The 22,111-nt window shown below is 33.6% G+C and overlaps 2 protein-coding genes and 2 pseudogenes across 2 annotated transcripts; all 4 read right to left on the bottom strand.

The window, feature by feature from the left end:
* LOC104700751 (chaperone protein dnaJ 39-like) lies at positions 2,785-6,354 on the bottom strand. The gene is made up of 10 exons (XM_010416317.2): positions 5,974-6,354; positions 5,680-5,806; positions 5,328-5,410; positions 5,125-5,236; positions 4,928-5,032; positions 4,782-4,832; positions 4,581-4,670; positions 4,381-4,489; positions 3,229-3,431; positions 2,785-3,159 (listed from the first exon to the last, which is right to left on the bottom strand). Exons 1-10 carry the CDS (start codon positions 6,108-6,110, stop codon positions 2,926-2,928), a joined length of 1,251 nt encoding a protein of 416 aa, XP_010414619.1. The 5' UTR covers positions 6,111-6,354; the 3' UTR covers positions 2,785-2,925.
* On the bottom strand, positions 11,693-13,739 carry LOC104704445 (annotated as a pseudogene).
* Positions 17,363-19,100, bottom strand: LOC104704446 (annotated as a pseudogene).
* Positions 20,686-22,111, bottom strand: LOC104700752 (metalloendoproteinase 5-MMP). The gene has a single exon (XM_010416318.2). It carries the CDS (start codon positions 21,951-21,953, stop codon positions 20,844-20,846), a length of 1,110 nt encoding a protein of 369 aa, XP_010414620.1. The 5' UTR covers positions 21,954-22,111; the 3' UTR covers positions 20,686-20,843.

Genomic DNA, 22,111 nt, shown 5'->3' on the forward strand with positions numbered 1-22,111 from the left:
ATAGAAATAATCAGGAATTTTTGGTTTGGGGATCTTTCAATCAAACAGGTTAGAATCATTTCTTTTAATATATTTTAATAATTAAAATTCTATCTAAATAACTGAAAACAGTGTTTTTAGTAACTTAAACATGAATAAGATTGCAATTACATAAGTGACAAGCTACATGAAAAATGGTTATAATAACCACAGGAAAATGTGACCCTTTCAATTATTTTTCGGGTTTTAAAATGTTAATAAGTAAAAAATGTATATATCAAATGTATTTTCTAAGAAACTGATTAAATTTTATTTTCAAAACATTATATATATATATATTATAAAATTATAGGAAATTTTTCACTATAAATATTGTATGTCTAAAAACAATTTTGAGTACTTGAAAATTATTGGTTATTAAATTTCGAATTCATTGAACACTTAACATGTTTAAATAAAAACTGTTAATTTTTTTTTTAAAGAAATAAATAGATTTGGAAGAATATTTATTCAGATTGCTATTATTATATAGATAGAATGTCTTGATATAAATTTTATTTATTTGATTTTAGAGGATTTCCTCTCCCAATTGTGTCTTCTTATTGGCACTTATTGGAAAAAGTAAAGTATATTCATATGGACGAGTTCAGCATGATTCCCATGATACCATATATATATAATTTTCACTGATTTTTAATAATTTAATTGTTAATGCTTGTGTTCCTCTCTATATGGACTTCAAGTTTCACAATTTATTACATTACGCTTCGATTGATAATAACATTTAAACGAGGCGGTTAAAAAATTTTTAGCAGTTATAAAGAAGACAGTTCAAAAAAAGGCAGTTAGAAAAAATGCAAGAAAAAACAGTTAAATTAAAATGAGCGGTTAAATAATAGTTTTGATTGGTAACAAGCGGTTGAATAGTAAACAAGTTATTATAGAAAATAACATAAAAATAAATTAAATATGAAAACATTTCAAAAAAAATAATTTTATTTTCATAAGTTCCTTTAGAAAATAATAAATATGAATATTATTTTTAAAAATTTATAGAATTTAAAAATAAATTCAACTGTCTCATTTGCAAACGAACCACTTTGTTTTTGGGGCGGTTGACAACCGCCGGTTTTTCTCCTTCTAACCACTCTTTTCAACCATCTTTTCCAATCATCTACTCCAATTGCTTCTTCTAATCGTCAAGTTGATTGGTAATCTTCAAGACAGTTCGTTTGCAAACAAGGCCGTCAAAGGTTACCAATCAAATTTTTTTGAAAAAAAGGAAATGCTAAGAAAATATATGTTTTCCATAGACAAATTGGTTAATATCGATCCATAAATGATAATGGTTTGCCAAGAGTTGTGATCCATTTTCCAAGAGTTGTGATCAAAGTGTTTCTCCACTAAAACTGACAAAAAAAAAGTGGTAAGATTTAAATAATCCCCAAATCTTTCGCACTTGTTTGAACCAGATTCACTCACAAGTCCATCACTAACAATGACCTTTTCCAAATTTTCGAAAAAATATGTTCTTAAAGTTGTAGTTTTCCGTTAATAGTCAAAAGTCGGTCTTTAAAATGAAAACAGAGAAACAGTTGAGACATTTTTTTCTCCTCTATTTACGCATTTGCACTAATACACTGACTTGGTCTTCATAATATAGCTACCCTTTTGAAATACTATAATTCTCGTTAACTACTCTTTCAATCTCTCATGGCTTCCTCTTTCTCGTCTTCTCCTCCTTCTCGGAGTTGGAGATACAACGTCTTCCGGAGCTTCCACGGACCAGATTATTTAAAAGCCATTCTCGGTGAGTGTAATTAGGATGTCGAATATGGGTTGAGAAACCTAGTCAATAGTCTCATAGACATATATAGTGATGCACAAATTACTACAACAAATGGGTAGACAAGCCATTTATAGACAAGAACCTTGGAAACGCCACATCTTAATTGATGATCATGAGATTTACGATGTTTTTGAATATAATATAGTAAGTTCTTTTACACTTTCTTTTTCGTATTTGGTATTGTGCTAATAGTTTCTTCTATTTGGAATTTGGTATAGGGTACTAGAACCGTGTTTGGCATATCGTTTTGATACACATCCAAAATCAGCAAAGTGTTTGTAAGCGAAGGAGCTTTCAAGAGAATGCGCAACCTTCAATTCCTTAGTGTAAGCGATGAAAATAACCGAGTGAACATACAAGAGGACTCGAAACCTTCACAAAAGTAAAAGTGTTGAGCATGTATGCCTGCACAAAGCTAGAAGTCATTCCAACTCACATGAACTTGGCATCTCTTGAATCGGTCAATATGACAGCATGCCAAAGTTTGAGAAACTTTCCATACATCTCTAGACATGTCACAGTTCTCTATCTCCATCAGAGAGGTAGAACAAGTGCCTTCATCAATTAGGCTATGGTCTCATCTTCGTGTTCTCAACATAATCAGCAATGGAAACGCTTAAGGCATTAACAAATGTTCCTCGCAGTGTTAGGCAGCTATACCTAAGCTACACTAATGTTGAGAGGATTCCATATTGCCTGAGAAGTTTCCATCGGGTACAACTTTATCTACACAACTGCAGAAGACTCACATCACTACTACCAGATTCACTCAGCAAAAACTGTGAATCAATGGAGAGCCTTACTTGCCCTTATAACACTCCATATGCGCAACTCAATTACTCCAACTGCTTCAGCAAAACTTCCGAAGAAGAAGCAGTTGGCAGTAGTGAGGACAGAGAATGTGAATGTGAAACTGTCGAAACATATGAAGAGATGAATCCGAAGAAGCGTGCAAAGAGATGAACCTGACAAAGCATAAGAAACCATATACCACTTTTGGAATGTAGCTATGTGCATAAACAACATTATCACTGAAACATATAATATCGTTTTTGGAATGTAGCTATGTGCCTGAAACAAACTCAAGAAGAGTGTCTTCAGGTTTTTTTCTTGTCTTGCCTCAGCTGAATTTTGTACCATTTCTTCTTCTTCACTCTATCTTCTTCCCTAACTGCGACTTCTCCTTCTTCTCTAGGTTCCATTAGAAGACTGCTCTTTTTCTTGCTCTTTCCCTTGCTCCAGCTTCTGTTCTTGCTTGAACTTTGCTTCGTCGGTGGAAAGATTGTGTACGCCGCACATATCTCGTTCCTCCTCTTGAGAAGCTCATCGATCTGCAAACAAAACAAATGTCAGTTATGTAACCAAGAAAACGGTGTGATATTGGCAGCTCTCTCTCTCACCTCTTGTACTTCCCCTGTGCATTTACTAGCCATCTCTGTGAACTGTGCAAAGACCTCGTGATATTCAGACTCAAACTTCAATAGCTCAGTTCTTTTCGAGACTATATGTGCTTCAGTGGACCGGAGATTCTCTTTCTCATTTTCGAATGGAGCAGATGAGAATATTTCTAGAGTGTAGCTCACACTTTTGAAAAAATTGTCACCTAATGTAATATGACACCAAGTGAGGTTACTTTACTTCTAACAGAGTTGTCTAGTAACTCATTTATAAGTGTAATTGAATGAAACAAAACATACCGTAAACAGCAAATACATGAGATCCAGGTTTCAGTTCAGTGATCTCAAACGGTTGGAATGCATCGAGCCTTTTGAAAAATCCGGTCTCTGGATCCCTTGAGAGAGCCCTCTGTGACCAAAAGGTAGACAACTGAGTACATTGGTGACTGAGAGATATATATAAAAGTGTGAACTTAAAGAGGGAAGAGAAGATAGTTAACTGAATTAACCCTGTGATCGAAACGGTAAACAGGGAAGCCGAAAAAGTATAACCCTGCAGTTGAGAGCTTTCCTGTTTTCCTGCTGTCTTCCTTTTGTAGAATGAAAGCAAATAAAACATAGTTTAGTGACCAGAGCAAACTTAGAGGCATGACGAGTCAACCGGATGCAGAACTTTTGACATATGTTAAGGAACTTGATACCTGTAGGGCCAAGCTCAGTCCTCCATTCTCTTCTTGATCAAAGTAAAGTAACTGAAAAGCAAAAGGAATCAGAAGGTATGATACAGAATATGAAAAACAACTACGAGACTCATGAGCATGAAAGGCAAAAGTTTGTGCCAACGCACCTTGAATTTGTTCTTAGAAGATGACTGCACTTTACAGATTAATCCGGCCTCGGCTTCTTCTTCTGTTAACGTAACAGAANCTCAAACTTCAATAGCTCAGTTCTTTTCGAGACTATATGTGCTTCAGTGGACCGGAGATTCTCTTTCTCATTTTCGAATGGAGCAGATGAGAATATTTCTAGAGTGTAGCTCACACTTTTGAAAAAATTGTCACCTAATGTAATATGACACCAAGTGAGGTTACTTTACTTCTAACAGAGTTGTCTAGTAACTCATTTATAAGTGTAATTGAATGAAACAAAACATACCGTAAACAGCAAATACATGAGATCCAGGTTTCAGTTCAGTGATCTCAAACGGTTGGAATGCATCGAGCCTTTTGAAAAATCCGGTCTCTGGATCCCTTGAGAGAGCCCTCTGTGACCAAAAGGTAGACAACTGAGTACATTGGTGACTGAGAGATATATATAAAAGTGTGAACTTAAAGAGGGAAGAGAAGATAGTTAACTGAATTAACCCTGTGATCGAAACGGTAAACAGGGAAGCCGAAAAAGTATAACCCTGCAGTTGAGAGCTTTCCTGTTTTCCTGCTGTCTTCCTTTTGTAGAATGAAAGCAAATAAAACATAGTTTAGTGACCAGAGCAAACTTAGAGGCATGACGAGTCAACCGGATGCAGAACTTTTGACATATGTTAAGGAACTTGATACCTGTAGGGCCAAGCTCAGTCCTCCATTCTCTTCTTGATCAAAGTAAAGTAACTGAAAAGCAAAAGGAATCAGAAGGTATGATACAGAATATGAAAAACAACTACGAGACTCATGAGCATGAAAGGCAAAAGTTTGTGCCAACGCACCTTGAATTTGTTCTTAGAAGATGACTGCACTTTACAGATTAATCCGGCCTCGGCTTCTTCTTCTGTTAACGTAACAGAATAAAAGTGAGCCGATTGTTTTTCAACCTGTTAGAGAAGCAAATATGTCAGAGAAGATTACAGAACCACATTAATGCAAAGAAATGCAATGCTAGTATTAAACAACTAAATTATCATACCTTTCTGGAAACACCTTGCCCAACCATAAGAGGCAAAGTAGTAACCGTACCATTCAGCGCTTCCTCCAATAAATTTGCTGAGACAGTTGTCTTGATTTGCACACCAAGCTTACTGTGTTCAACAAAATCATCAAGTTGTTAAGGGAATTTTGGTAGTAATGGAATAACAGAGAGTAGAGAAAGCCTGTTTCAACGAAACTCACTTGAACAGCGCGGCGAATATTGTATTGACAGCTCCTAAGCTTGAAAGATCAAGCTCAAGATCTTCATTTTCCGGACCAGGAGCCTACATAAACACCACAGGTCAACCAATATAAAACTAGATATAGTAAAATTTAGTCGATTTTGGACAAAAGGGCATCTAAAGAAGAACTAGAAACTATGTGATTTAACTTTATCTAGACACTGCAAAAGTGTAAAATGCTTGTTCCAAGACTAATGAAGCCAGTAGCAAAACACATGTACCTTACAACGCTAAACCATTTGGTCTCAATCAACCATCAAAGATTAGGAAACGATGTTAAAAAAAACTCAGAACTTGTATTGAAACCTCACCTCAGAGCCAGTAGTATCATCATACTGATGCCGATTCTCCGGATCAGACAAGACCTCATAAGCAAATGTAATCTCCTCAAACATATCAGCTGCAACCGGGTCGTTTGGATTCTTATCAGGATGGTACCTTGAAATATAACTAAACTTCAGTACTAGTATAACAACAAACACAGCTTGGATTCACCAAGTAGTGATCCAAACCTCTTCATCACTTCTGAACCTAAATGGCATCACAAACAACATCAAAATTTACAAAAAGTTTTAAACTTTTTGTCACAGAGTTTGGGAAAAGACCTGAGAGCCATTCTTCGATAAGCACTTTTGATCTCTTGATCAGTCGAATTGGTAGGTATGCCAAGGACTTCATAAGGGTTTCGTCGTCGGAGTTCATCTTCTCCGACGTCTTCTTTACTCTCCGATCTCGATCTCATTGTTAAAGATTTTGCTTTAAAAAAAAAAAAAAAAAAATCGTTGCTTTAAAAACCGTAGGAGCAAAATCTGGGGATCTTCGCCAGCAAGTGGGGAGAATGATTCAAGCCTCGTGAATTGTGGTTTGTTAATCCAAAACCCTAGGAGACGACGAGACAGAGATAGAGGCAGCTCCATAGGGAAAACCCCACAAGCACTCTGAGCTGGAGAAGACAAGAGAGAAGGAGACGAGACCACACTTCACACTATCACTAAATTCGTTATTATTTTCTTATATTAATTTGTTTTTAATTATCGAATTCAAAACTTTCACTGACATTTTTTGTTTTTTAAAAAATATATAGAGTTCAAATTTCAAAAGACCCACTTGTAATTAGTAACGGCCCAAAACAGATCATAATAGCCCATTAATAATTCAGAGACAGAGAGTCTTCTTGTTGGTCCATTGTGGTGGCATTTTCTTATTGTGTCTGTGTTTAAAACTTGTTTCAATTTCAACTACAGCTTTTGAGTACACTTATAGAGGTTCCTTTGAAATTATCACAGTGAGACTTAACGAATGGGGGATTGAAGCCAGCGATTTCTCTGAGTAATATTAGTGTGTAATCATTATTGTCTAATGGGTTGGAGAAATGCTTGCAGCTACAAAGATATTGGCTTTGGTTTAGAAATTAGACATTACTAAATTATTATGCGCATGGGTACGTGTAAATCTATCTAGGTTGGATATATGTGAAGTGTAAGCACCAGTAGCCAGTGAAAAGTTCACGATAAGCGAAAAAAGGGTATTTGATCGATGTTGATCTTTCTCTGACGACTTATATGGACTGCTGGCACATGTATTATCTCGAACGAATATCATGTCCAAGATCCAAAGTCGAGAGGGAAAAAACAGCCCAGAGACACGGGCGTTGACACTATATAGTATATAGGATAATAATTATTATGAATTATTGAGCATCATGCACGTTAATTTTGTGACTAGACGGATTCGTAACAGTGTATATGTGCTTTTTTTCCTATGAATATGAGTTTGTGGCTGCTATCGTATGGCAACAATGTCACAACTCTTTATATATTTTGTCAACTCGTCACAATTTCTTTATTGGTGTTGAGTTCTCTTCAGAGTAAAGTCGAATTATAGAAATTTATATCAAGAGAAAGATTTTTTTCTTAATAATGCATGTTTTGCATCGGCTATCTAAATATGCATAAAACTAACTTTAAAAAAAAAAAAAAAAAAAAAAAAAAAAAAAACACCTCTTATCTGGTTTTTATGGACCCATTTACATGTTACAAGGTACAATATATTCAAACAAATTATTGCTTCTAATAAGTGATTTGAGAAACAAGCACCTACCGGTGTATTTTGTTTTTTTTCGCTCTAGCCATTTTGGGCCAACTTAACTTTTCAGATAATAAAAACAAAGAATGTTTCACAATCCAAAAACCCCATGAGTGACCTTTATATGTTTTTTTTTTTATTGTGGTATGTAGTACGATTGCCATATCTCGAAGGGGAGAAAAATCCTAATCAAGGAGGTATATATATGCATGGATATATATATATATATATATATAAATTCAACAAATGAACCCAAAAACAAAAACAAAAAAAACAAGTCAAACAACGCGCTATGTCTCCTTTTTTTGGTACTACACAGGTCCTTTCGCTTAGGGCTTCATTGACACACATCTTCAATAAAATACTTGTGATTATTTTGTATAACCCACATGTATATTGACTATATATGTAGAGTAAATACTTGTGATTCTTTTGACAATTTACTTCTCTTTTTATACCTATTTTCAATGCTGTACTTATCAGTAATCATCATGTCTCTTCTTCTTTTCCTAAGTTATAATTCCCCCCCCCTCTCTCTCTCTCTCTCTCTCTCTCTCCTCATCATCATCATCAGCACCACCAAACTTCCACCAAACAAGTCTCATCAAACTACAATAAAAAGTTTGAAGGGATCTTGAGACATATACGAACACACGATGAAGATCTTGGCCTTGTTCCTCTTATTCAAGAAAGTAAGAGGGGAAAATAAAACAATCCCTAAGTGGATGATCCATCCATGAGTGATTGTTGGAGTTTTATGTGTTTTTTGGGGGGGGACGGAAAAGGTTACATCGAGAAGTGTTATTGTCTGAAACTCTGAATCTAAATTTCATCCTCATCTCTTCTGGGGAATGGAAGCATTATGGTCCGATCTACATCTCTCTTAAGATATTTTCATTTGTTCTACGAAAGTTTTATTTCTTTCAATATTGATATATATATATAACGCCTGCTATGAATTGGTTTCGTTTGTTTTGATAGTTGATATTTGGAATTTTTGTATAAACAAATAATTTTGTGTGTATTAATTTTCATTTCCGTACTTCGTTTCAGTATGAACGATGTGTTGTTTCCGCATTGGTATGTCCATTATACTAATGTTCAGTGCTGATGATCATATTGATCCATACATTTTGTTCAGACGTCAATGATCTATCCATACACATGTGTTAGTATACTTTAATATATATATATATATCCGTGTTGCACATTGTAGATTTGGGAATCCGGATCTTCAAATATCATAGAAACGAATACGTAAGACATGTTAGGATATGGATGTATCCTTGAGCAATAATAAACCATTGTTCGTGAGACTATAGTTCAGTTTACTTTCTCGAATAGAAAAATATCCGTATATATGAGCTATTTGATTATCAGGAGATTTTTTCAGAATTTTACTATGTATTCCAAAAAAATTAAGAGTCTTTTAGATGGAAATTTTTATTTTACTAATTCACTTAAATGTATTTTTAGAAGAAAAAAAAAAACATTGCCTCAGAACACAATATTGTTGGTTGGCAAGCAGTTTAAGTAATTCTAGTTTCCCTCGCAACCCACGCTATTTCCCTCTATTTTAGGGAATATAAAAAAATCACTTAAATAATTAAGTACGGGTTCCCTCAAAACATTCTATCACAACTCAAGCTAAGCAAGGCAATCAGAGGGTGAGTGAAGAGGATGATCTTTTCTTATTTAAATTGTAAGATAGATGGAAGCATGAAAGTGTTGCTTGGAGGAGCTTGGAGAGTCTATAGTACTACCGTCTTGTTCTAAAACACTTACATATCGTTACTCCAAAATGATGGAATGATTGGAGCAATCCAACGAAAAAAAGTAAGGCTAATTGTTTCAAATCACACAAAAATATTGCGTATGTTTTGATTGGATTTTGTTTTTTATGACGATGAATTTGAGGAGCATAAATGCTATGGATGGACCACGAAAAATTTAGAAATAGAGGCTTTCATCTTCTTTTAAAAATAAAATGATATGGATGGACCAAGAGCATATTTGAAATCATCTTCTTCCATACACAATTTTTCTATATAGATAGCAGACAGTAATTTCATCGCATGGTCTTAGAGCTTCCATTTCAAGACATAGGAGATCTTATAGAATTTTGATAACGTATAGGATACACAGGCCAAAAGCATTCAAATATATATGATTTCAAAATTAGTGAAGACTTTCAAATAAGAGGCTTCTCAAGCCATCCACATCAATATTCTCAAGCCCTCCGCATCAATATTCTCAAGCCATTCTCATCCTTCCAATAAAAATATGCCATGTACATCTGAGTGTTCTCAATGCGGAGAGACGCCAATAAGCTATAAAACTTTGTAATTAGATCATAGGCCTTCACTAATCTCGAAACTGACGTCTCTTCATCTCCTGAATTTTACGATTCCTTTCTTCTATCAATATACACATGTTTGTGATTTTCTTATATTATAGGAGAAGACAGATCTGCAGATATGGCTAATTTGGGATTTCTTTTCAATTGCTAAATTGATCAAAACATATACTAGCTTCTGTAGCTCTCTTTTGAATATGTTTTGTTTCCTTCTCATGCACCTAGCTTATCTTTTATTTGAAATAATAACATGTGTTATCTTTAAGCTATGAAACAAAGATAGACCGTGTTTGTTAAACTTAGATTACCAAGTAAGTTTATTTACATATGTTTATTCAATTGCTCAATTTTTAGGTTTTAATATCTATAACTAAGACTATGCCACTACAAAAAAAAGTGTGGTGTTACATTATTTATTTTCTATTTTTGCATCAGTTTTAAATGATGCAAAAATATTCTGCATCACTTTGATAAATGATTTACATTGTGTTGACAAATAATGTGTATCGCTTATATCAAACCGATGCTAATATTCAAATATTTACATCAACTGTTATAATCAATGTTAATATATATCATTTATTTAAAATTGATGTTAACATTTATATCATTTTATTTAAGTGATGTTAGTATTTATGTCATTTAGTTAAACTGATTTAAAATTAGTGTCAATGATCAAAAATGATTAGAATTATGGGGGATTTTCAAAAATACTATTTTTTCTATGTCATTTTTTAAAAATACTCTTTCATGTTGTCTATTTTCAAAAATACCTATTTTTTATGTACATAACAACTAAATTCTAAGCCTTAAACTCCAAATACTAAACCCTAATACCTCAAAACTATATCTTAAATGTAAAATAGAGAACCCAGTCCTAAAAACAATTCTAAAATTAATTTAACATATTGTAATTGTATAAAAGAGGGTAAAAATGAAAACGTTCAAAAAAATGGGTATTTTTGAAAAAGGTATCCCAAAAAGAGTATTTCTAACAAATTCTCTAGAATAATTGTATCAGTTTCAAGTACCGATTGTACTATTAATATCACTTGTACATAACTGATGTTATTTTGGTGTCAATTTTTTGAAGTAATTTTAATTGTTGTATCATTGACAATAACTGATTCAAATATTAGAATCAGTTATATATAACTGAAATAAAAAGTAGTATCAATTTTCTTACGTGATTTTAGTAATTGTATCATTTGCGTTAATCGATTTGAGATATTATTATCATTTGTACATAATTGATGGTAACCTCACGTCAGTTTTCATATATGATTCTAATAATTGTTTCTGTTAAAAAACTAATTCGAATATTATTATTTTCATATTAATAATTGAATTTAAATTTCAAAATAGCTTATTTAGTTAATTTATTAAAAATTACAAATTAAATTTTTAAACCAAAAATAATTAAATAAAAAAACCATATATTAAACATAAATTAAAAAATAAATAACATAAATCATCCATCTTGCAAATCCATGAAATATGAATAAAGCAAAATGGCTAAAAAAAATTGTAAAAGTAAGTCCATTGGCACCATTGTTCATTCTATGATCATATATCTCTAGCATTGTTTCTACTGTTTAAATATCTATTGACACTCTCGTCCATTTCCTGATAATATATATATATATATATATATATATATATATATATATATATACTGGGATCTGAAATTTTATCGTCTACGAAATTAATAATATAAATACTATTTACGTGATTAATAATATAAATACTATTTTAGGTGTGTTTGTCAAAGGTGGATTTGGTATGTTCTTAAAAGCTGCAGCAAAACTTGTAGCCCATGCTCTTGCTAAATTATTTTGATATATTAAAATATAAATATACAATTTAACGTAGAAAAACTAGCATTATATTAATACCTGATCAGCAGTGGAAGTACCAATTATTTGTTTAACGAAGGTAGTCAGCCCATTAACTTTGTCGGATAGTACATTCACTTGTGTCTTGAGCCCAACAACCATTTCAGAATTTTCTATCTCCGCTCTAGTTGTAGTTGAGCGTCTCACTAATTTTGACAGTGTGAGTCCACGACCAACACAACGTACTCGTTCTGAACGTTCTGGACCAAACACTTGAGCAAATTCATCATCCAAACTAGCTGTGACATTGTTTATTCTCTATGGATTTTGACTCATCAAAGTTGTAAGTGATTCCTAGAAAAAACAACCAAATATATAGAAATATATGTCATAATTAACTTGTGAACACTAAAACTATAAAAGCACATTTTTAAACTAACCCCATGTGGTTGATAGAAAAAAAAAACTAACCGCACGTGTTTTTGCCTCCTCACTTGCAAAGCTTCCATCAGGTTTCATGCGAGTCTCAACGAAAAATTCTGCTCGACATAGGAGTTTTTCCTGTCTTGATTTTCTTTGTAAAACATACATGCATAAACAATATACGTTAATATTCATATACTACACAAGTTTTACAACACAAATAAGTTACTCACAATCTCATCTCATTTCTTTGAAAAGCTCTTTCTTCCACATACATGAGGCATGGTATGTTTCTTTTGGTTCCTTTTATTCTGTTCTTGCATTTTCTGAAAACTCACCATAGAAAAAAAAATTACTTGCATTGATACAACTAAATATTGAACGAATAATACCTTCCACTTTTCAGCAAACCTCGTGTAAACAAAATTATACCATTGATCTTCATGAACATTAATGGGTTTATTCACCACTGTTTCATCCATAGTATCTTTTTTGTAATCTCTCCAAAGACGTAGTTTCATATTCTTGCATTTGCTACTTAGTGCACCCATCACATATCCTTTTCTCATAGTCGGATCATCAAACGAGAATCTAGTCTGAAATAACAGCACATACAACAAGATATCAAACTAAAATATTATCTCAAAACATTGTTTAATTAAAATCGAATCAATAGAGATCAGTAGATGGAATAAGTTGCCTGAATACATCCCACGCCTTATTTTTGTGTGAGGATTAACCAACCTCCAATCACTGTAGTCGAAGGGGAGCAAATTCAAATCAGTGCTTAATTGGCCTAACCACGATCCAAGTAAACCACCAAAGTCTCCAATTGGCTGTTTGTTTTCATCCACAACTCATTTCTATACTTCCTAAAAAGATATTAGTTAGCAAGACTTCAGTGAGACATACTCCCTCTATCCCTAATAGTTTGATGTTTTAAGATTTTTTCTCGTCCCTAAAAGATTGATGTTGTATATTAAAAAAATTAAAATGGTTTTTTTACTTCATGCTTTCTCCACATGTCATGCTGTCTAAAGTCTATATTTTCTTTTTTTACTTAAAAGTAATTATAAATTAATTTATAAATAGAACTTTAACTTTTTTTTAATATATGTGAAAGTGGTAAAACATCAAACTATTAGGGACAGAGGGAGTAATAAATAAGTTGTTCTAAAATGATTTAAACTTACTCGCATAACTGATCAAGTAGTTGACAGCTGACCAATATATGTTGATGTGCTTGCTGCCTCTCTACATGATTAAGAGTATAAACTTGACCCGCTCCAACTAATCTTCCAAGGTTTGGAAAAATAAGTGAAAGTTCTGAATCTGGTCTTATGCTAGTCTCAGCTAGAGGTTGATCATCAACGCGGGAAACCTGATCAAATCATGTCTCTATATCAGTGAGATACATTGAGCAAAATGTTACACATTCATCAGCTAAATATTTCTCACATATAAAACCTTCAGGCTTAGCGCAATTTCGAACATATGATTTAAAGTATCCAAGAGTTCTGCAGATAATTTAATAAGTAAATATCCAATTGTGTATATACAGACAAATGTAAAAAAGAAAATTAGATCACCTCTCAATCGGATACATCCAACGATATGGAACTGGTCCACCAAGTTTTGCCTCATCTGTGAGATGTACTACTACATGTACCATCACTATGAAAAAAGATGGAGGAAACAATATCTCCATACGACATAGAGTCACTATAATGCGGTCTTGTAATTTTTCCAGCTCATCAATATCGAGGATCTTTGCAGATATATCTCTAAAAATTTGACAAAGCTCGACAATGGTTGATGTCACATCTGGTGGCAGCAGGTTCTGAATGGCGACTTGAAAATAAATCTCTCATTATCACGTGACATTCATGGCTTTTTAAGCCTACTATCTTTCGGCTATTAACATCAACACAACTTGATAAGTTTGAAGCATAACCATCTGGGATTTTTACATTCTTTAAAACACTTTAAAAAGTGTCTTTCCCATCATTGTTCAGAGTAAAACATGCTAGTTTATACTTTCAGCCACAAGTCAGGATGTATACCTAGCTGACAGAGATCTTTTCTAGCATTCAGATTATCTTTCGACTTTTTTTTGTCATCCAGTAATTTGTAGACTAAATTATCAAACACATTCTTCTCTATATGCATGACATCCAAGTTATGCCACAACATAATAAATGTCCACTTAGGTAACCCAAAAAATATACTTTTTTTCTTTCATTGCTGAGTACTAGATTTTCCCACATGACTTTGATCTCTTTTTTTCCAACTCCTGCCGAACCTTGCCTCTTACCAAGAGTAACATGAACTTGTTCTAATTGATTGAAAATCGTAGAGCCTGACAACATGACCAGTGGAGATCTTGTTTCTATCTTTCCATCAAAATTAGTTATATTTTGACGGAAAGCATGATCTTGAGGGAGAAAACGACGATGACCTATAAAACAATTTTTCCCCCCATGAAGTAAATGTTGTCCAGAACCATCAAAATTGCATCTTGGACAAGCTGATGGTGTATAAATAATCCAACCCGACAAACTACCATGACCAGGAAAATCACTAATTGTCCACATGATGGCTGCTCGCATGTCAAATGTTTGCTTTGTGGAAGCATATACCGTTTTAATCCCTTCAAATCATAATTCTTTCAATTCTTTGATAAGTGGCTGCAAATAAACATCAATATCATTATCTGGCATCTGCTTTCAAGGGATAACCATAGAGAGGATCATTTATGTCTGCTTCATTGACATCCACAGTGGCAAATAATAACGAAATAGAATCACTGGTCATATGCTATAACTAGTACTCATTGTACCAAATGGGTTAAAACCATTAGTTGCCAAGCCTAGCCTATAATTTCTTGGATCAGCTGCGAATTCAGGATATTTTTCTTCAAATGCATTCCAAGCATGTTCGTCTCTTGGATGTCGAAGCTTCCCATCATTGTTACTATCAGTTCCATGCCATCTCATGTGGGCAGCAGTTTTTGATGACATAAACAAGCGTAGCAGTCGCGGCTTTAGAGGAAAATAGTGCAAAACCTTTGCTGGAGTTTTATTTTTTCTATTTTCTGATCCAGATACCGTATTCTCTGCAGAAATATTATTTATCCAACGAAAAATTTCACAAACTTTGCAAATCTCCCTTTTTGTGTCATCCTCCCCATATAACATGCAATCATTTGGAAATGCACGAATTGACTTATAACTCAAATCTAATTTGCGAATAACTTTTACATGTTAGTAAATGACTTTGGCAACTTGGCATATGTAAATGCTTCTTTGAGCAAATCAAGCACCATTGATATCCCCTTGTCACTAATCCCACACAGACACTTGATATGGTACAACTTCAATATAAATGACAGCTTCGTGAACTTTTGTGTTTCCACTATTTAACTTTTGAGTAAAATCAGCAAGCAACTCATCAAAAGCTCTCCTTTTGAAGTTGATGGTATATCATTGTCCATTGGTTGCTCACATGATGCACTGTTATTTTCGCCATTCATATTCGTATCTATACTAGGAAAGAGATCATCCAAAAGATTCAAAGTTGAATCCAATTCAACTTGAGCAATATCAGTAGGTACTCTTGCATTTTGTGTGACATATACTTCCTCTTCGCGTAGTGTCCAATTTTTGTAGTCACTTAAAAACCCATAGCAAATTAAATCTCCTTTCATATTTTCTCTTGACTTAGATTTGGCTAGAGCACAACGGTTACATGGACATCTCATCACAGGTGAATTTGATTTACCAAATGCAAATTCCAAGAAATTATTCACCCCTAATAAATAATCTTGAGATAAACGTGGTTTATTGATCAACGACTTATCCATTAGAACCTGAAAATGATATTTAAATAAATTGTAAGCTTTTGAAAATTTAAAAAAGAAAAAAAAAACAAACATTAAGATTCAAAGTCTAGAATCTAGAATCATAATAGTTAAACTTTCAATCTCACTAATTGAGGATCACATAATTGAATATCTCATATTGAAACACTAAAAAAGCTTCTCTAGATTTTTGTTTACCATACATCTTTTTTTTTTTGAACAGAACAAATCAAAAATAAACAAAACATGCTTGGACAGAACGTTGAGACCTTTCGCAGGAAAAAGTACAGAAAACAAAATAAACAAACTAGAAGTAGATTAATTATAGCTAGATTTCGGTATCAAGTTTGTGTTTTCTCGCATATATGTATACGAATATATAATCATGCATGTAAATAGCTAAATATTGAAGCTTACATATACACTTATCTATAATAAAAGCAAGTGATATGTTTTATTATGAATATTCATCGCTGACAAATTTGGCTCAAGAGATCCTAGCTATTTGCAAGTATTGAAACATTAATACAGTAATTCATCAATTATCGTGTTACAGTAATTTATGAATCTTTCGAGATATCTTTTGTTTTATAAGAAGATGACATACATACAACTTGCTTGATGAATTGAGGATCCTTAATAATCCAAGGATAGAGGTACAACTAGGTTTTCTTTGTTTAGATGATGATCTGATTTTTGATCGATCAAGTTTTTTCCTTTCTTTATTTTCTAGTTACATTTATCGTGTTTAAAATATATATGTAATTTTAAATACTATTAATATAATTTATATTAACATCAGTTTTAATAGGTAAATTTTCTATCGTTTAAAAAGAATGATTTTACTAAGCATGAATAGATACATCAATTATCTAAATGATGTAAATCTATATTTTAAATCGATTTTATAAAAATGATACAATATAATAGAAACTAAATCAGTTTTAATTGATTGATGTTAAATTAGATAATTATAATTTCAGTTAAATTAATTGATGCTAAGTCATATATATTTGCTTCACTTACTAATAAGTAATTTAAAATTGTATCACTCTGTTATGTGATACAATTTAAGTGATACAACGCACTCAGTTTTTTTTTGTAGTGTACAATAACCCAGTTTTTCCGAGGTTGACCTGGTTCAATTATTTTCGAATAACTACACTAAACCTACTTAGAAAAAATTATGCTTTGTTTTAGATCTCAAAACTCTCTTAAGTTTTCTAAATATTTTTTGTATGAATCTTTTGTCTTCTAACACCGAATAACCTTTTTCCTCGCATTAAGTTATCAGAAAACATGTACATATTTATGATTCGATTTGGAATTTAGGTTATTAGAGAAAACATAATCATATACACCAAGTAATTAGGAAATTATACATAAATGAAAATATCATATACAACACATCATCATTGTTTTAATCGACCGTCGAATCAATTAAGACAATGTTGAAGAACCATCTTACCACTTGCAGAACCGTTAATATTTTCACACTTCGCAGTGGAAGGACCACCCTCAATTCCGTTATTCTTGAGGTTAATGTCAATTAGCTCAACATTTTTGCACGGAAAACTCTTGCTACATTGCAGATTCACTGCCACTTTATTTTTTGATGTTCCATATATGTTCTTTAACTTAACGTCTTGGATTTGAACATGAGACTCACCTTGAAAAAAAGAAGCACACGTTGTATTGTTTGTTTTTGCTTGTAATGGAAGGAAAAAAATTGAAGCTTGCTTTTTTTGCATAAAAATTTAACCTTATTTTCATGTTCACAAGGTGGATGAGGGCAATACTTCTGATTGATGTTGATCGGTTTTTCAACGTCAATCATCTTAATATTTTCGTACACAAAGTTTGAAACAAGGATCTTAGAAACTGAAGATTCCCAAGTCTTGATCCGAATATCATCACTTGTACCATTGAAAATAATGTCTTTCACTGTTAAGTCTTTCACGTCTTTCTCGTCTTTGTTCTTCTCTAAGCTTCCGACACTGATCCCATGTCCAGGACCACATTTGACATTTGAGATATTGAGGTTAGTGGTTCCAGAAAGAATGGCGATACAATCATCTCCAGTACCGATATTTGTGTTTGAGATTTGAATATTGCTACACGAACCCATCTTGATACCGTCAGTGTTTGGACTATCACCGGGAGCTGCTATAGTGACACCGGTAATGTTAAAGTAGTGGACGGAGAAGAAGTTGAAATGTCCCATTTTGCTGTTGAGTGATGTTATGTCTTTGATATTTGAGTTGTTCACAAATGCAAATCCCATAGTCTATGAGAAAAATCGAATTTATTAAAAGATTTGTTACGTTCTCATATATATATATATATATATATATATATATATATATATATGAGTACAAACACTAATAAAATTGTGTATAATAAATAGTCATTAAATCACTTTTTCATTGTATAAGTATCATATCACACTATGTGATATTCTTTAAAAGTAAATAATAATCATATATTTGAAAATGAGGTGATAAGTTAAAAAGATTAAGCAATGTTACCATAGCTAATTTTGGACAATTAGGGTTTTTGTGGCAGTCATTGAGTGGCCAAGACTTTTTTTCCTTGACCGTCAAATGTACCAAAACCGGAGATAGATAGATCATTGATACACCTAAAATTGATCCATGTGTCTTGCTTAATGTCGCTAGGGTTTTCAGGACCCAACAAAGTTCCATCAATAACAAATTCAATAGAATTTTTGCATGGACCCACAAACTCTACACCATCAAGGTAGAAAGTTCCTTTGGGTACGTAGATCTTACTACTTCCACTTCGCTTTGCACATGCCCAACTTCATACTTTTTTGAATACCTAATTTTGTATGCGTTAAAATAACATAGGTTAATTATTAAATTACTTAAATAACAAAAATAGATAATTATCTTTATGTTTTTATATTGGTCATATATGTTTATAATTGTCTTAATATTCATATATGATTATCTCAAAATTAATTGGTGATTAAAATTTAAATTAGAAAAATTGTTGTGTACATACATTGGTGTTATCAGTTTTTCCGTCCGGTTTCGAACCATGGCGTTTGACATTAAACACCTTTGGTTTAAGGGTCGGACGACTTGCAACAGCAATGAACAAGAGAGGTAGCATACACAAAGTCTTTAACGCATAAACAACTGAAGTCATTTTACCTTTTTTGTTTAGGGTATAAGGAGATATAAAAAAATTCTTGCTTATCAATACTTGTAGTTGTTGTATAGGAGACAATGAGAAGTGTTGGCCTTTATTTGCTTATATAGGTTTGGCATTGCTCGACAAACAGTAAAAAAGAACTTGATTTTTGTTATTGATTAGTTTTTGAAGTTGGTTAGTTTCGTTTGTAACGATGGTGATTGGTTAGTATCTTGTTATGAAGATTTTTATATGTATATGATTTCGTTTTTTGTTTCCTCTTAAAACACAATCTTTAATTTTGAAAATATGCCAATCAGATTTAACTATAAATTGGTTTTTTTGCAAAAAATAACAAAACAAAATGTATTCCAAATACATTCTTTAACATTTGTTCATATTTTAGTGGATCTCAAAAACTATTTTTGCCCAAAAATGAGAACAAGAAAAACAAATATATTTCCTCTATAACCATTTTCACCAAATCCGGATTTGAACCTAGTTTTTTCCAAGAAAACCGTATAATTTGGCCATTGGGCAAACGATCAGCTAGGCCTGGACAAAAAAACCGGACCCGAAAACCCGAACCGGAACCGACCCAAAAATATGGACCCGAATCCGAACCCGGAACCGGTAGAATACCCTATTGGGTCCTAATCTCCTAAATCCGAAGAACCGGAACCGAACCAAGAACCGAATGGATACCCGACAAACCCGAAATAAAATAATATACATAAAATACTAGTTATATATATATATATATATATATTATAACATAGTTATTCAAAGATACAACTTAAAATTCAAAAATACTAGTTTTTCCTAGATTAAAATACTCAAAATAACCAAAATTATATTGAAATGTTTAGCTATATTTTTTTAAAAATTAACCAATTTTAAAAAATTTAATTTTAATATTTAACATTAAAATTTCCGGGTAATCGGGTAAAATTCAGGTTATCGGGTTAAATTTCGGGTAATCGGGTACAAAAAAACCCTAACCCGGATGATATCCGATTTTTTCGGATATTTATAGGTTCTGAAATTTTAGACCCGAACCGATCCGAACCCGATAAGACCCGAACCGAACCCGAACTGATATTTTCTGTTTACACTATTGGATCCTAAACTCCTCTACCCGAAAAACCCGAACCCGATCGGTTCTTACCCGAACCCGACCCGAGTACCCGAATACCCAGGGCTACGATCAGCATTAGTTTTTTATACAAACAATTTGAGAACATCCTCAAAATTGAATTTGATTCCATTACTTAAACCATAGTGAATTGACGGCAACAATTATAAAGTTCTATTTTCTAATTTGCCATTTATTTGATTCACAATAATATATCAATGTTCAAAATCACGATCGTTGATAATTGTAGCCCACTTTCGATATCACCATTAAACACTAGAAAGATGTACGTGGAATAAAACTGGACTTTTCATTTTCAAACAAAATTGGACTAACCAACTTACGTACCTATGTAAATGTTACATCATAAACAATTTGTGGTACTTGTAAAACATTTATTTTTTTCGTTATCGGCGAACTTGAAAGACTTTAAAACAAATTCGATAGTTTTGTCCCAAACTTGATAAACTCCAAAATATAGAGTTTTGTCGATTCACCATGACACAAATAATCAAATATAAACCAGTTTGGACACAAACAAATCATACAGAATATTTACTTTTAGAAGAATATTGACCCCAAAATGAAAAGGCGCATAAAAAACCCAAATAATGTCATAGTGTCTAAACACAAATAAAGAAAATACACGTGGCAACCAATGATAGGCTAAACACCCACCCTCTCCACCGACGCAAGCTACCACCACCGCTAGTTTCACTCTGACGGCTACTCTTCTTCTCACCACCACCGTCTCCATTCGGATTCCCACCGTACAAATGCTGTATCCCCTCTATATCATCCTTAGCTAACTCCACTTTCCGATCACCACCAGAAATCGCCGGGAACATAATCGCATCTTCCACCGACGAGTGACCCAACCCTAGCAAATGTCCGATCTCATGAACAACCACCGATTCAAGATCCACCACCGACGTCACCGGCAATATCCGACGGCTGATTCCACCGTCAGAGATCAACCAATCCTCGTCACTGTCTAAATGCAACATCCCCGTAGGAGGAGACGAAGCGTGAGCCAACGTCCCCATCGCTCCATCAAACGGCTCACCATCTCCATGTTCACCGGAAAAGAACCCGATCACTATATCAGCTCCGACGAGTGACTCGGAGCGCGTGAAATTAAACGGCGTCACCTCCGACCAGCGCGTGAAGGCGCGTGCGAACACGCGTTTAACCTCGTCCGTCAGATTGTTCTGCGGCACAAACGCGTAAGTCAGATCTCGTTTCCGTTTCGGCCACCGCGGCTTCCCGGGAAAAAACGAGTACCGCTCCGTCGTACGAAGCTTTCTTCCGCCGTTCATCTCCGAAACACCGTCGATCATGTCCGGATTCCCGCATCGTGGTTTGACGATCTGCCGGAGAGTCGAGGAATCGAGTTTTCCGGTGACTTTGAGATTAAAATTTTTCTGGTACGTGTCGATCGCTGATTGGAGCACGTCGTCGAAATCGTCGGTGCAGTTATCGACGGCGGCGGCGGAGATGTAACCGAAACGGTGGAAGTATCGTTTGAGTTTGGAGAGACCGTCGATTTTTTCACCGATGTGACAACCGGCGAGTTTTGAGAACGTTTCCCACGCGTTTTGCGTTGCGTTTAGGAATTGTAACGGTGGGATTGAAGAGACGTTTGTGTAGAATTTGGCTGAGATTGGAGTCACTGTGAAGAAGAAGAAGAAGAAGAAGCTTGTTAAGATCGTTACTAGTAGAAGAAATCTCATTCTTGTATTTTTTGGGAAGAAAAAAACAGATTAAAACAAAACAAAAAAAAAAAAAAGAGAAGCTAAAGAAAAAAAATGGAGGATGAAGAGTTGGAAACGACGTCGTCTGTGTTATAAAAGCTTCTGTTGTTTGCTTCATTTTCCACACGGTGTCTAAA

The sequence above is a fragment of the Camelina sativa genome, chromosome 7 (assembly GCF_000633955.1).
Source record: "Camelina sativa cultivar DH55 chromosome 7, Cs, whole genome shotgun sequence".
Classification (NCBI taxonomy): Eukaryota; Viridiplantae; Streptophyta; class Magnoliopsida; order Brassicales; family Brassicaceae; genus Camelina; species Camelina sativa.